At 50.1% G+C, this 13,910-nt stretch overlaps 2 protein-coding genes across 3 annotated transcripts in view; one reads left to right on the top strand and one right to left on the bottom strand.

The window, feature by feature from the left end:
• The window catches only part of EYA3 (EYA transcriptional coactivator and phosphatase 3), an 85,898-nt gene extending 81,822 nt beyond the window's left edge, over positions 1–4,076 (top strand). For both annotated transcript variants that reach the window (XM_006173706.3, XM_006173707.3), the window contains one exon: positions 332–4,076. In XM_006173706.3, the coding sequence (XP_006173768.1) occupies positions 332–412 (81 nt within the window). In that variant the 3' untranslated portion in view covers positions 413–4,076. The remainder of the gene's footprint in view (positions 1–331) is intronic.
• A 2,661-nt stretch (positions 4,077–6,737) lies between these two features.
• XKR8 (XK related 8) lies at positions 6,738–13,341 on the bottom strand. The gene is made up of 3 exons (XM_032495638.1): positions 12,972–13,341; positions 10,600–10,796; positions 6,738–8,267 (listed from the first exon to the last, which is right to left on the bottom strand). Exons 1-3 carry the CDS (start codon positions 13,262–13,264, stop codon positions 7,558–7,560), a joined length of 1,200 nt encoding a protein of 399 aa, XP_032351529.1. The 5' UTR covers positions 13,265–13,341; the 3' UTR covers positions 6,738–7,557.
• Between the last annotated feature and the right edge of the window lie 569 nt (positions 13,342–13,910).

The raw sequence follows: 13,910 nt of genomic DNA, 5'->3' as shown, positions 1-13,910 counted from the left end.
GATCATTTGTAGGAAAATGTTACAATAGTACTAATTGCTTACGTGGGTCATTTTATTTGATCCTAAGGATCCTATAGAGTAGCTAGAACAAGTATATCATAAAATCAGAGTTAACACTGAACCCTCATGAAAATCTCCCACATTTGTAAGTATCCTATAGGATAGAAAGTCCTTATACATATGACTCACTCAATCTTTACGACAGTCCTGTGAGGTGGGCAGGAGTAGAGAGGGTTCCCAGGTACTTGGGTGCGAGTTCTGTGGAGGATGGGGTTTGGGTAAGTATCAGCTCCCAAAAGAAGGTGGACTAACCAGCTCCCCCTTCTTCCAGCACAACATGCCATTCTGGAGGATCACAAACCACGGAGACCTGGTGTCCCTCCACCAGGCTTTGGAGCTTGATTTTCTCTAAGAACTGGAATGAAGAGCCTACCCCATGAGCTCCTTTTTGCATCTGAAGGGAGCTAGAGACCGGAACCAGCTGGGAACTCTGTCTTTCTCCATGGAATGCTGGCGAGAACACAATCACAACCAACAGCTGCAAGAGATGAAGCTTGTCTTTGCTCAGAGTGAGCTGCAGCCCTGTGTTCCTCACCCAAAAGTGGCAGACAGTTGGATTGAGAGAACAATAGACTCACCACAGCTACCGTGCTTTTAATTCTTCTGTTGTTGTTTTATGTGTGTGTGTGTGTGTGTGTGTTTGTTTTTGTTTTGTTTTTTTGGTTTTTTTTTTTTTTTTTTTTTTTGGTTTGTTTTGTTTTGAAAAAAATGAAGAAAAAGAAAAGGAATTTCTCGGGGCAGAGTTGCTCTCTGCGTCCATGACCAGATTGAGAACTGCTGTTAACTTGTGGTGATAGGATAAATGCAGCAGAGTTTTGTAATAACATCTCTTGCAGTCTTTATAATCTCCTTAGCTGTAGAACATATTCCCAGTGAATGTATATGTTATTTTTATAGGTAAGGATCTGGTCTCTGAAGCAGGTTCCCCCCGCCCCTTTCTTTTTCTATCAAGAAAGGGGTGTATAAAGTTTCCTTGGAAAATCATAACTGAGATATCTGAGATACCTCTCTGTGACAGGGGCACCTCTCGGCTGCTCCAGTGCTCTGTTCTCTAGGTGGGTTCCTTCCCGCTCTTCCGTCTCCTAGTTTGCTGGACTGTGGGGCATGGGACACTGAGTAACTTTAGGTGTTGGTAGTTCCCATTCTGGAAGCCTTAGGCACCTTCCCAATCCCTCTTCCCCTTTCGCCAAGTGGCACAACCCTAGGAACTCCTTCTCTTAGACAGTAAATTGTAAGCCTTCAGCTTGACTCTTATGCAAAGATTATGTCCCAGGGGGCTTGCCTCAAACCGGAGAGAAGAAACTAAGGCTTCTTAGGAATTTCTGCTTCTCTGCCTCTTGAAACAGGAAGATTTTACCTTTTCCTCCTGCAGAGAAGGCCCTTTCCCCAACAGATGCCCACCCTTACTGCCTCCTCCCCCTTCTTAGTCATCAGTGAAGGGCCCTTACCCCTTCCCTGCCCTCTGTACTCACATCCACCTCCCTGAAGCTGTGGCCAGTCCCTGGGCTTTGGACCCAAGTGGTCAATTCACTGAGAACAGGCTCATAATCACATTTTGGCCAAAACTACCAAAGGATTTGACTTCCTTTGAATCCTTTAAGCCCTGTGAAAGGTGTTCTGGGCATATATTTACCCAGATCATGGCCAGAAACTGAAGAGCAGTTTTCCCATGGAATACGGAATACCCTCCCGGCTTCTCAAATCCTATTCTAAAATGGGAAACCAGAAGGTCAGTTTTCCCACAGAATACCCTTCCCGCTTCTCAAATCCTGTTCTAAAATGGGAAACCAGAAGGCCAGAAAGACTTCTGATTTAAATGAGGTTAGACCCCCTACTCCGTGCCTGAAAACCTTATCTTGGGCCAAATGCAGGAACATCTCTCAACCCGACCTCTAGGACGACTTGGGGGTGCCCAGGCACTAGTCCCAGCCTTCCAGCCCAGCTGTGCTGGTGGATGCCCCATCCCTCCAAGACCAACTGGGGCATCTGCTCAGGCAGAATAAACTTCCCTAGAGCTAAAGAAGCTCAGCATCTCCCAGGCTGCATAGAGAAAGGTGATCATACAAACACCTCAGAGAGATGCAGTCTGGGTCCTTAGTAAGAGGCATCCTTGACCAACCCCAGCTATAATTGCTTGTACTCAGAGATTCTGCATGTCCGTTTCCAGAGATGTTGCAGCACAAAGGGGCCAGACTCCTTCCAATGCCAGATCACACAGATAGCAGCAGAAAAAGGCTGGTGCACACATTCCTTCAGAACTGGTTGGGAAAGTGCTTCATGACTCCCTTTTGGGGAAGAGGTTTTTGGAGAGGAGCTCAAGTCAGCTGCCTCTTTGGCCTGTTTCCTTTGGACAAGAGATGTGTGGTCTCGGGCAGAACTTCCCTTCGTCTGAGTTCAGCATAGTTGCCCAGATGCTGCTCTGCTCTGCTTGGTAATTGATCTTAGACAGCTCTGGGGCAGGTCTTTACTTCTGGGCAGTATGGCTGTTGGTTTCCTGCACTGTTGGTACTGTGCTTCAGGCTTATGAGACTGCAGAGTGGTACCCCAACATGCACGCAGGTCCACACACGTTTTCCTCTCCCTGCCCTTTGGGAGAAGCTTTTTATTCCTAGACTATGACTTGGACTCCTTTTTCAATGGCCTTTTCCCTCCTGCTCTGACTGTACAGCTTAGGTCTTTGCAAAAGGAACTTGAAATTGGCTAAGAGGCGAGGAAGCTCTCTGAGCAGTTGCCGTCTTTGCTGTTTTCTGGTTGTTTAGAAGGCAGACAGAAAATGGGAGCTTCCTGGCTCCTCTTTGCCAAAATGAATTGTCCAAGGAACACAATGCTGTTCTTTTGACCCTGTGTTTTCCTCCTCCCGAGCACAAAGATCTGGAAAGGAAAATAAGTGGGTAGCACCAAGAGCTCTTGGAGGCTGAGGTCCAAAGGATACTGTGAATCCTTCTGTCACAGGGGAAGTCCTCTTTACCAGGAAAGAGTCCCCATGAAATAAACCACATGATAAGTCCTTTGCCCAGCTGGACACTGCGGGTTCTATAAGATGGGTCTGCACACTTTGTGATGAGGGCTGGGCCGTCTCTAGTAGGGGATCTGGAGTTATCAGGTGTGTCCTGGGTTTAAGAGGTGGCTTTACTTTCGAATGTAAAACTGACTGTGCCTTAGCATCACCCTGTCCGGTGCCCCTGGGGCAGCTGGTGGTGTCCAGGAGAATGGATGCCTGCTCCAGATTTAGATGCCTGTTTAGGCTTTTATTTGGTTTGGGGTGTTCCTGTCTTCTGCTCTGCAAGTTGGGGGGGTGGGCAAAGCTAGTGTCCTGGGAGATTTGTGCCACAGCTTGTTCGCAGTTTACACAAACTTGTTCGCATTAAAGCTCCAGGTAGAATCTGATTAGCAAACTCCAGCTGCAGCACATGGAGCTTCTACCTTGAATGGGTGTCAGTGCCACTGAACCATGGCAGGGAGGAGGAGAGGTGCAGAGCCACATTCTCCCTCTTCCTGGGAGAGCGATGGTCTAAGCTAAGGGGTGGTGAGCTTGGGGACTTCTCACTCCTGCAGAAGGGGCAGTTAGGACCCCTCTTAAGCAGGCTTTCATTTCTTACCACTAAATTAGTTTTTCTTTCTCATCCAAAAGTTGAAACTCCCTAGATTACTCACACTGTAGGAGCCAAATCTGAATTCTGAGATTCTAAAAGATCTTAAATCATCAGAGAAAATGTAGTTCTGCCCCACCTCCGATCAGCAGGCCCCCTGGTCCCTTCCTCTCCTGAGTCAGACGGCTCTAGCAGCAAGGCGACTTGGCTAGTTCCCAATGCACTGATAGGAGCCATCCCATTAAGGACGACTTCTACTCAAAACATGACCCTCTGGACTTCAGATGCCTCATTTAGCAGGAAAAGGCATTGATTGGATATATTTATGTGACTGCGGGCATTTGTGGCTGTAGAGTCCTTGACCATAATGTTGTATGTAATGGGAACTATCTTATAAACTTGAAAAAATAAAGTTTTTATTTTCTATATGGTTTGTTCCTGTGTCTTTTCTGAGTAGGGTCAGCCCAGTTGCCCAGCTGAGTAGGCTCCTAAGTAGGGCTTCATAAAAATCTGAAGAGCTCATTAGAAAGATGGCACCCTTGAATAACTGAGTCATTAATTTCACCAAAAATTTTTTTAAAAAAACCTAACCATTGGGTGTAAATAAATGTACATGAGAAAATAAAAAATATTTTTAAATAATTTGCAAGGGAAAGTTTATTTCTTAATTGTTTCTAAAATATATTGCTTTTCAAAATTTAGGACTGGAATACTAAGAGATTTAATTTGCTGTCAAATGTGCTGAAATTTAATTATTAAAGAGAAATCAATACCTTGCTGTGCTGAGCTTAAAATGCCAAACCAATAAAACTGATAAACTGATATCAAACCTTGTTTGATTTGGCCTGATTTCATGTCACATCAACTTTCTCTTTTCATTTCTTTTGATTTGAGTCTTGACTGTTCATTGGTCTGGAAAACAGTCAAAAATCCTTTTCTCTTTTATTCCAATGAAGGAGATTAGAATTTGATTCTAGTTTCTAAGTATCATACACGTCAGACTATACGATGTATTTTTCCCCAAAATTAATTCCCCCAAGAAAAGAGGGGGTTGCCTTGTATTCTGGGGCATTAAATCTTTTCTTCAGAAGGTGCACATTTCCAGCCACGCTGTAGTTGAAGCAAACTTGCTATATCCTTACTTGGCCAGAATTACAAGTATTAGAGTTGATTGACTTTCAAGCTCAAAGAGTAAACACCTCCATCTCCCCTACAATAAGAACAAAATTACGCATTTCTCAAGAATCTTTCAGTGGCAGGTTAAAATGAGCAAATCAAGGGAATTTTTTAAACTTCAAAAACAAGTTTCTTAACATTTAAAAAAATCTTGATGGAAATCTCCAAAAGAAATTTCTAATTGCAAGTAATGTCACTCATCTGTTTCAAATTCTTGATTCTGTAAACTTTACTTACAAATGAAGTGACCACTAAATTCCACAGCTTTTAAAATTACACACCTATTACCCTCATTTCACAATTTCATCAAGAGAGTACAGATGAGAGCTTAGCCAAAAAATGAAAAACACGTCTTTTTGGATTTTCTCAGGGGAAATAGCCTAAAACGCTGCGTCTGTTGTTTGGGCATACCTGGCACCTCCCAAGCCTGGTCTTCTCCACATATGATGGGAATAAATGTGGAAAAGTAAATGTAGCAAATATTTGTTTTAGTGAAACCCTTAGAAACCTATGTTTGAGGCTAGGATGGACACTAAGCTAGAGATTTATAAAGGCCAAGCCTGCCCTCTGAGGTCTCAACATTGATATTCCCCATGAGTTGAGAAAAATAATGACTTCACTTATGTGTGGTGCAAATGTGTGTGTTTAAATGTATTCACTTAAAAGAATGATCCTAGAGGCGAGAGTATAGCTTAGCGGTTGAGTACATGCCTAGCACGCATAAGGTCCTAGGTTTAATCCCCAGTACCTCCATTAAAATAAGTAAATAAATGTACAGGAACCATACCACAATGACGGTGTTAAAAATAAAAATAAATAAAACCCTAATTACCCCCTCAAAAAAATAAAAGAATTAATCCTTTTTCTGAGGTGGTTATATACCCTTGATATCACAAGATGATAAATGGTAGTTCTTTCTGCCCTTTTCTTAAATTGGCAACCACGTTGGCCATTTTACTGGCTCATGAAATTCAAAAGTCTGGAAATCAGCGGACTGAATGATTGTGGACATCCTTTCTGCCTCTACCAGTCTACGTATGTGCAAGGCACCAGCATCACCTGCCCAGAGCCTCTCCCTGATCCCAAGCCCCATCTCTGTGTCTTGGCTCCAAGCCAATATAACTGCGGCAAGCCCTCCTTCATCCAGTCCCTGCTGGCTTGTTGTCTGGGATAAAGTGCATCTGTGTGGCTCTCACCCTCACCTCCTTTAGGGCTTATCAGTTTCTCAGGGAGGCCTTCCCAGCCAATCTATATAAAATTGTAACTCCCACCCACAACACACACGCTCTCCCTGTCCCCTTCCCCACCTTAGCTTTCTTTCGGCACTGAACACTATGTGATACTCTCTTTCTTATCCTGTCTATTTCATCTCCACTAGAATGAATGAATGAATGACAGAAATGAGACTATCCTGGGTCCCATCCCAGTGGTGACAAACCTTCCCTTCTGTCTCCAGCGTCCTTTTCCTGTTCCTTGTTTCTCCAAACCACAGAACTCCCAGAGCCGCAAAAGCTTCCGCCTCCTGACACCACCGTCCACGTCAACGTCTCATCACTTCCACTCTCCCAGTGAGCTCCCAGCAAAAAGACCTTTCTTCACCTGCGCTCGTAATCACTTCCTGATACCAAAGGTGTTCGTGGCCACTCCCGCCAGGTTCAGAGGCACAGCTGGTTAAAAGCACACACTAGAATCAGCCCAGACCTGGGTTCTGAGGCCCATGTGAGTGATCAACTCCACACTGGCTCACCAGCTCCTGACACTCAAACAAAATTGAAGAGTCTTGCCTAAGCCAGCACCCCTTCAGTCCCAGGACCTTTACCAACTTTGAGGGATGGACTCTGTGTCCCTGACCCCTTTTTTCCAGGCAGTTTTGAACTCGACCGTAGACTTAGCTTAATGACACAACTAGGCTGGAGGATTTCATGAAGTTTTAATAATTAACAACACTGTTCAACAAAAACCACACACACGTGTCTCTCAGTTACAGAGACACATACACCTCTTTCTCCCACACAGACTCTGAGGTAGAAAGTACACTGCCTGTAAAAAAAAAAATACTTAATGGAGTGAGCCATGGCCCAGACAGGTTCCTAAGGCAATTGGTTGAAAGGTCACCCCTTGAGAGCAGGGGCAGAGGCTGGGCCGACTGCACTAAGGCCTTGAAGAGACTGACAGGAGCCAGCCAGATGGGCAGCCCTGGCTTCCAGAATGAGTGCCCGCTCTGGAGGAGCTGGACAGTCTAAGGGATGAAGCTAGAGGGGAGCTGATCTGCCAAGAATAGAATGATGTTCCTGGCACATAAGATGCCCTCTGTAAACAATTGCTGAATGAACTGAATGACGGGTGGGGCAAGGGAGGCGGAATTCCACAGAACACATCCTGGAGGTCCTGGGGCAGCATAGGGGACCCCAGGGGTGGGACAGCACCTCCACCAAGTATTTTAGAGGTGGCCAGGGGGATAAAATACTAACACTGGGATGCTTTGGGGTACCGGCTATACCGGTCATGGGGTAGGAAAGGGGGGTCTCTTCTTTCCTCACAAAGTGTTTTATACATAACTGGGGCCCTTGACCCTCCCTTGAGGGCAGGCCTCTGAGCAGCTCTGGTCTCCCGTGCCTGGGACAGATCAGGCATCAAGTGCTTATTGAGTGAATCAAGGCTCATAGCAGCATAAGTAGCTTATCTTCTACATTGTCCCAACTGATTTCCATGTGTCCTTTAGTTCCCTTCCTCAAAGGACACCATTCACCTCTCCCTTCCTTAGCAAAGCAGGTGCATCCTTAGCCTTGGGGAAAAAGTTCTGAGCCAACCGGGCCATGCGCCTGTTCTGAGGCAGCGGACGCTCCTCGAGGGAGCGCAGACCCCAGGCCCCATCCACCCGGTCAGGCTCCCAGTGGCAGCTGGGGTGCAGCCAGCAGTAGTAGACAAGCCGCAGAGCCAGCCCCAGAAGGAAGCAGACGCCAGCGCCAGGCAGCAACATCTGCAGCAGGCTCCCGCTGGGCAGCCAGGTGACATGAGTCACCCAGGTGACCACCATGAGAAGGCTGTCACTCAGGAGGAACACCAGATGGATGGTAGCGCGGCCTCGGGTGGGACCTTCAGCCACGTTGAACCAGGAGAAATAAAGGACGGTGGCCACTGTCGCCCGGTACAGCCACTCGGAGCAGGGATCTGGCATAAAGTCCGTGCCCTGAAGCCAGACCCAGAACAGCAGCACCAGCCACAAGCCCAAGAAGTGCAGGACCACGTAGCGGGGGAAGAGGGCTGAGAACAGGGCCACGACCAGGACTCGGGGCCACAGCAGCAGCAGGTTCCACAGGAAGTAGATGACGGAGGTGCCCAGCCCTAGGCGGGGTGTGGACGGGAGGCAGGTGCGCAGGGCCCGGTGGTAGTCGAGCAGAGCCCATGAGATACCCACAAAGGATGTGCAGATGCTGACCCCTACGAAGAGGAAGAGGAGACAGGTGAGCCCTCAGGCAGCCTGCCCGGCGCTCCCTAGAGGCCACAGGTACCGCAGAGGCCCTCGTAACCACACTGACCTGGGTGTTACGACCCCCAGTTGGTTGAAGAGAAAACGATAGCTGAAGAACACTGAGTTCACACAACCCAAGACAGAGCTAGGATTCACATGGGGTCTGCCCTTCACCACAAAGCTTTCCTTGCAGGTGCTACCATGCTGACAGTTTTCAAGGACGAGAGGGTGTGTGACTTAGACACCCTCATCTGCACCCCTGGGCCTTGGTCACACCCTGAGCATTTTCTAGGGCCCTGTCACCCTTCCTTTCCCAGAAGAGCCCAAGCCTTCCTTGGATCTGAAAATCAGCCATCCAATTCGTCTTTCTCAGTCTCAGAAAGGGAAGCAGAAAATCCCATGGGGTAAAGCTACCTTCTGGGGCCAGGAGGGATGTCCCTGCTGTACAGATGAAACAGCCCCCACTCCCCTCCCCTCTATGCTCAGACTGGGCCCTGGTCTAGATTTTCCAAGACCCAAAGTTTACGGCGGGGAGCCTATCCCACCTCCTGCTCGCCCACCCAGGGAGGGGCAGCGGCAGCACAGGAACATCTCTAGAATGCTTCCTCCTTTGCCCCCTGCCCACTGCACTGAGTCAACAGATGTTCACTGGGAACCTGGTTTGGGCCAGAAACCCATTCCCAGCCTGGAATCAGATCTTCAGCCTTTCTAACGACCTGACACTCCACATCTCAGCAGAGCTGATGTTCCCCAGTTTGCCCAACGCACCGCATTCTCTGACCTGACAAGCTTTGCCACTGATATGGGGTAGGCCCTCGCCCTGTTTCCCCTGGCCTACTCCTCCTTACCCTGCCAAGTTCCGGCTTGGATATCCCCTAGAATCACCCATCCTGACCCCACCCCATCCAACTTCGCTGTGCAGCTGTCATGTAACATCCCACCCTGCTCTAGAGTTTTATCTCACAGTAAGTATTTCCTCATCTCTGAGCTCTTTCAGGGTAGGAAACAGATTCTGCTCCCCTGGGATCCCCAAGCAGCCCAGAACCTGGCACGTAACAGCAGCTGAATAAACGTTTGCTAAATAAAAGTTGGAAAAACCTGTCTCTTCCCTCAAACCCCCATCCCCACCCTGTCCATGCACACAGTGTAGACTGTCTCCATTTAGCCCTGCTCCTAGACACCCACTGCCTTTAAACAGACAAACAAAAATACAGTCATCCCTCGGTATCCACAGAGGATTGGTTCCCAAAATCCGCAGATGCTCAGGTCCTCCACTGAAACCTCCACATAAGGTGGAGGAGTACAGGCCGCCCTCTGAATCTGCAGAGGGAGGTGCACCCCGTCACCCAGCACCTGTGCTCCTGGGCCTCGGCCACACCCTGAGCATCTTCTAGGGCCCTGTCACCCTTCCCTTCTGGGAAGAGCCCAAGCCTCTCTTAGATCTGAAAACCAGCCATCCAGTTTCCCCTTCTCAGTCTCAGAAAGGGAAGCAGGAAACCCCATGGGGTAAAGCTACCTTCCGAAGCCAGGAGGGATGTCCTTGCTGTATGGATGGAACAGCCCCCACTCCCCTCCTCTCCACGCTCAGACGGCCCTGGTCTGGATTTTCCAATCAGACATGGAATTGGAGTCCTAACTTGGCCACCAGCTGGCCTGTAACCTTAGCAACTCACTTCCCTTTTACAGGTGAAAGTCTTCCCAAAGCTCGTCATTTACACACCTCTCCTGTGGTTTCTGAGGCCACTTGCCTCTCCCTTTTCAGATCACTCCACACGCTTTACTGTAACTATCACTTTACAGCCTATTGTCCTGGGAGGCCAGGGACTGTGTCTTCCTTATTCACTGGTGTCCCCAACATAGGGACAGACACAAAAGATGCTCAATAAAACCCTGATTGCATAAACGTGCCCAGTAATTTATCTACTGATTAACAAATTGCTTATTATGCACAAGGCACCCTACACTTCCTCTGTTATCTTCAAAATACTAAAAATTACCACTAAGATTTTGTATGCCTTATATGCATCACTTCACTGAAACCTTTCATTAACCATATAAGGTAGGACCATTTATTATGTCTCTTTTCCAGAAGAAAACAAACTGATGACTCAGGGAGGTTGAGTCATTTGTCCAAACGCCTGAGGCTGGAGAGTGACTTTGGATTTGAACCCAGACCTGCCTGACTAAAGGATGTTTTCCTATTTTCTAAGCAGCCTTTATAAAAGAGTGAAAACCTTTCTGAGGTTTGCGGGAAACTTTCCCAAGCCGTCGATGGGGAGCTGGCCGCAGCCCATTACTCACACTGGTAGTACTCGGCACTGCCCCTCTGGAGCACGATGGCCAGCACCAGCGTGAGCTGTGGAGTTGTCTCCAGGAAGGTCTCAAAGAGTCGCAGCATGCTGATGTCCAGGGAGAGGAAGTCTGCGTAGGCCAAGTCGAACTGAGAGGGCGCCTCCTGCCGCCACACCAGCAGCCCCTGCTGCAGCCCCTGCACGCACCTAGGTAGCACACACGATGTGCCAAGGGGCCTGGTTAGCGTCCTGTGGCCTCCCTCCTTCTCTACCCATCAAGCAGATGCAGACGGGCTCTGATCCTAGCTCATCACTTACCTGCTGTGGGGCCGTAGGCAAGCGACTTAACCTCACTGAACTTGTTTCTTCATCTGTAAAATGGGGATAAATAAAACTGCTATGCTTCTGCAGTAGCCACTGTTCCAAGTTCATCACAAACCTTGTCCTATTTACTTCTCCCAACATCCCCATTTTACAGATGGGGAAACAGGCCCAAAGAGCTAATGAGCAGTGGAAACAGGATTTGGACCCCAAGCTGTTTGACTTTGAGAGGCAGACTCTGAAACTGCCTAAAATAATCATTCTCAAATTTGAGCAAGCGTAAGAATTTCTTAGGATCCTGGGGGAAGGGGAGCCCTAACCCTTAAGAGCACCTGAGCATGGGCAAGGCAGGTCACACTGTGCTAGAGAAAGCACCTTGGCTGTGGAGAGGAGGGAGGGGACAGTTGGAGAGCTTAGATCAGAAGCAGGGATCCATTTAAGAGGCCTGCCCAGAGAGATGGGGACAGAGATGGGGCAGACTTAAGAGAGTCCAGAGGATGGCCCTTTGGCATGAGGCGGGAGTGGAGGACACACCAAATCTCCCTCGCCCAGAACTGATCTCTGCTGGCTACTGGGAGGTGAGCCTGCTCACTCACTGTGAATTCATTCAGCAGATGATTACAGCCACTCCTCCTGGACGGACCTGACAGCACGCTAAGGGAGCAGATGAGAAGGCCCGGGCTGGGGCTCTCCTTCAGTAGGCGCCCTGGCCTCTGGCCCCCTGGGGCCCTAGCAGGGGCCTCAGCCTAGTCACAGGCAGGAACAGAGGCTCTGTTTTCTAAACCAAAGCTCAGTTCAGTCTGTCAGACTCATGCTCAACAGAAAGAAGAAGAGAAGGTGCAAGACGAAATTACAGATTCAGGGCTCACTCAGGACTGTAATAACTGCCCCTTCATTTTCAGCTGGGGTGTTACTGATTCCTGTGCAGTCCCCCAGGCAAAACTGCAACACTCAAAGCTCCTCTTGCCCATCCTGGAGACTCCACACAAGGCAAGATCTGGAGAGAATCTGTAAAGTGGATTCAAGAGCCGATCCTGGCTCCGGCCATCCCATCCCAACCCAGACCACATCAGGTCCTGACTTGACCCCACGACTCTGACCCCTCCATTTCAGTTTCCCCATCTTGAGAGGGCCCTGCCAGTTCTGAAAAGGAGCACATCCCACACAGATGTTCCAGGCCCAGCCTGTGTCGGGTCCTGGCTGGCTTTAGGTGCATGGATGAGTCAGACCCCATCTCTGCCCTCTTGCTTGGTCTAGGGGTGGGGTGGGGTGTGGAGCAAGTGTTCAAGGAGAACACAACTGGGAAAGACAGGGAGCGAGGCACTGGTGGTGGGGGAACAAGCGCTGCTCTGGGGTCTGGGCTGCTGAAACTCCAGGGTTACCCAGCTGAGCATGTAGCTAGCTGACGTCTGTCGCATGCTCACTCTGCACTGGGGCAACTGACAGGTCTCATTTCATTTAATCCTTACCAAACAGAGGCCCTTCCCACTGGAATATGAGTAAACTGAGACCTGAAGAGGTCCAGTGACTTGCCCAAGTCCCCACCCACAGCTAAAGTAACATGGAGATCTGTTGCCCCTCTGTAGTCAACAGAGTCCACCGCGGCCAGGCACTGTGCTGGGCACTGTCCCCTCCTCTCTTCACCACAGGCCTGCTGGCCACATTTATCTCTAGGTCACTACCTCCTTTTAACTGAGGAGTAAACCGAGGCTCAGTGACAGGCAGGAATGAGGCCACAGGTGGTAAAGCCAGGATTGGATCTCAAAAGAGGTCTGACTCCAAGTCATGTGCCTCTCTGTCCTCTCACCTGGGCACCAGGAAGGAGAGGGATGATGAATTCTGTGGGCTGTCAGAGTTCTCTTTCATCAGGAGCGGGGAGCTCACCTGTTGGTAGAGGCGCCCACTAAACTTAGAGGGGCTTAGTTTCCTCTCCTGGGTCCAAGTCCTCACCGCTCCACCCTCTTCCCGGAGTCAGGACTCTCACCTGTAGGACCAGCCCAGCTGCAGGACGTGACGCTGACCTCCGTTCCCCCACCCTCTCCCCGAGGGCGGGGCGCTCACCTGTACAGGTAGCCCAGCTGTAGGAGATGCAGCAGCGCCAGGCACTGGCCTGGGGGCTGCGACGTGTGCAGGCCGTGGGGGTCGGAGCGCAGCCAGATCCAGCTGAACAACTGCAGCGCGACCGAGGCAAGGCCCAAGAGCGCCAGCACCAGTGCGGCCCACAGGTAGCGACCGCTAAGCACATACTGGCTCGCGGCCCACAGGTCGGCGCCCAGATCGATCAGGAAGGCGAGGGTGCCCAACACGCCCAGGACCAAGTCCCAGAAGAGGGCGGCGCGGGTCGACAAGGGCATGACCCGCCAGCCTCTCCTACTCCCTCTCTTCTGGGCTCGGATCGGCCCTCCTGGCCCCGGGAAGCAGCTGCAGGAAGGAGGCGGGCACAGCCCTCGGGGCCTCGCAGACCCGGGCTGCTGGGCGGGACTTCCCCGTCCCGCCCCGTCCGGGGAGGAGCGAGGTCCGCAGACCCTGCCGCTGGGGCATCCGCGGTCCCGCGGTCCCGCGGTCCCACGCACCCACCCACCGCTGGCCCTGCAGCCTACCTAGGAATCCTCCACCCAGTCCCTCTGAGGCCCGAGGGCCCCGAGGACCGCTAGGCCCGAAGACGGACTGTCCTAGGCGCACTAACCTTAGCTTAGCAGACTTATAATTGCCTTGTTTTATATTTGAGGCTCCTGGAGGCCCAAGAAGGCGAAAATGGCCGGGAGATAAGCGCCCAGGCTAGAACTGCGATGTCTCACGTCTGCATTTTTCCAAAGCAAAACAACAAAACGTAAAGGCCAGTTGAGACCTTTCATTGCGGGACTTCGCAAACTAAGTGTGCCTCGACTCCGGGCTGTGTGCCGGGGAGGCCGAGGGCCGTGGATCAACAAGACGCATCTTCCCTGCGGCTCATTTTCCTCCAATTATCCGAATGGGAGGAGAGGAGCACGTCAATAACTG

The sequence above is a fragment of the Camelus ferus genome, chromosome 13 (assembly GCF_009834535.1).
Source record: "Camelus ferus isolate YT-003-E chromosome 13, BCGSAC_Cfer_1.0, whole genome shotgun sequence".
Taxonomy (NCBI): Eukaryota; Metazoa; Chordata; class Mammalia; order Artiodactyla; family Camelidae; genus Camelus; species Camelus ferus.
The sequence above is the reverse complement of the archived record's forward strand: the minus strand, read 5'-3'. Positions and strand labels throughout refer to the sequence as shown.

Excerpts from the sequence above, each read along its gene's own strand:
- XKR8 (XM_032495638.1), bottom strand. The coding sequence starts at position 13,264 with ATGCCCTTGTCGACCCGCGCCGCCCTCTTCTGGGACTTGGTCCTGGGC. Across the intron at positions 10,797-12,971 it reads CAGCTGGGCTACCTGTACAG|GTGCGTGCAGGGGCTGCAGC; the intron begins GTGAGCGCCCCG and ends TGTGCTACCTAG. Across the intron at positions 8,268-10,599 it reads CAGTGCCGAGTACTACCAGT|GGGTCAGCATCTGCACATCC; the intron begins GTGAGTAATGGG and ends TCCTCTTCGTAG.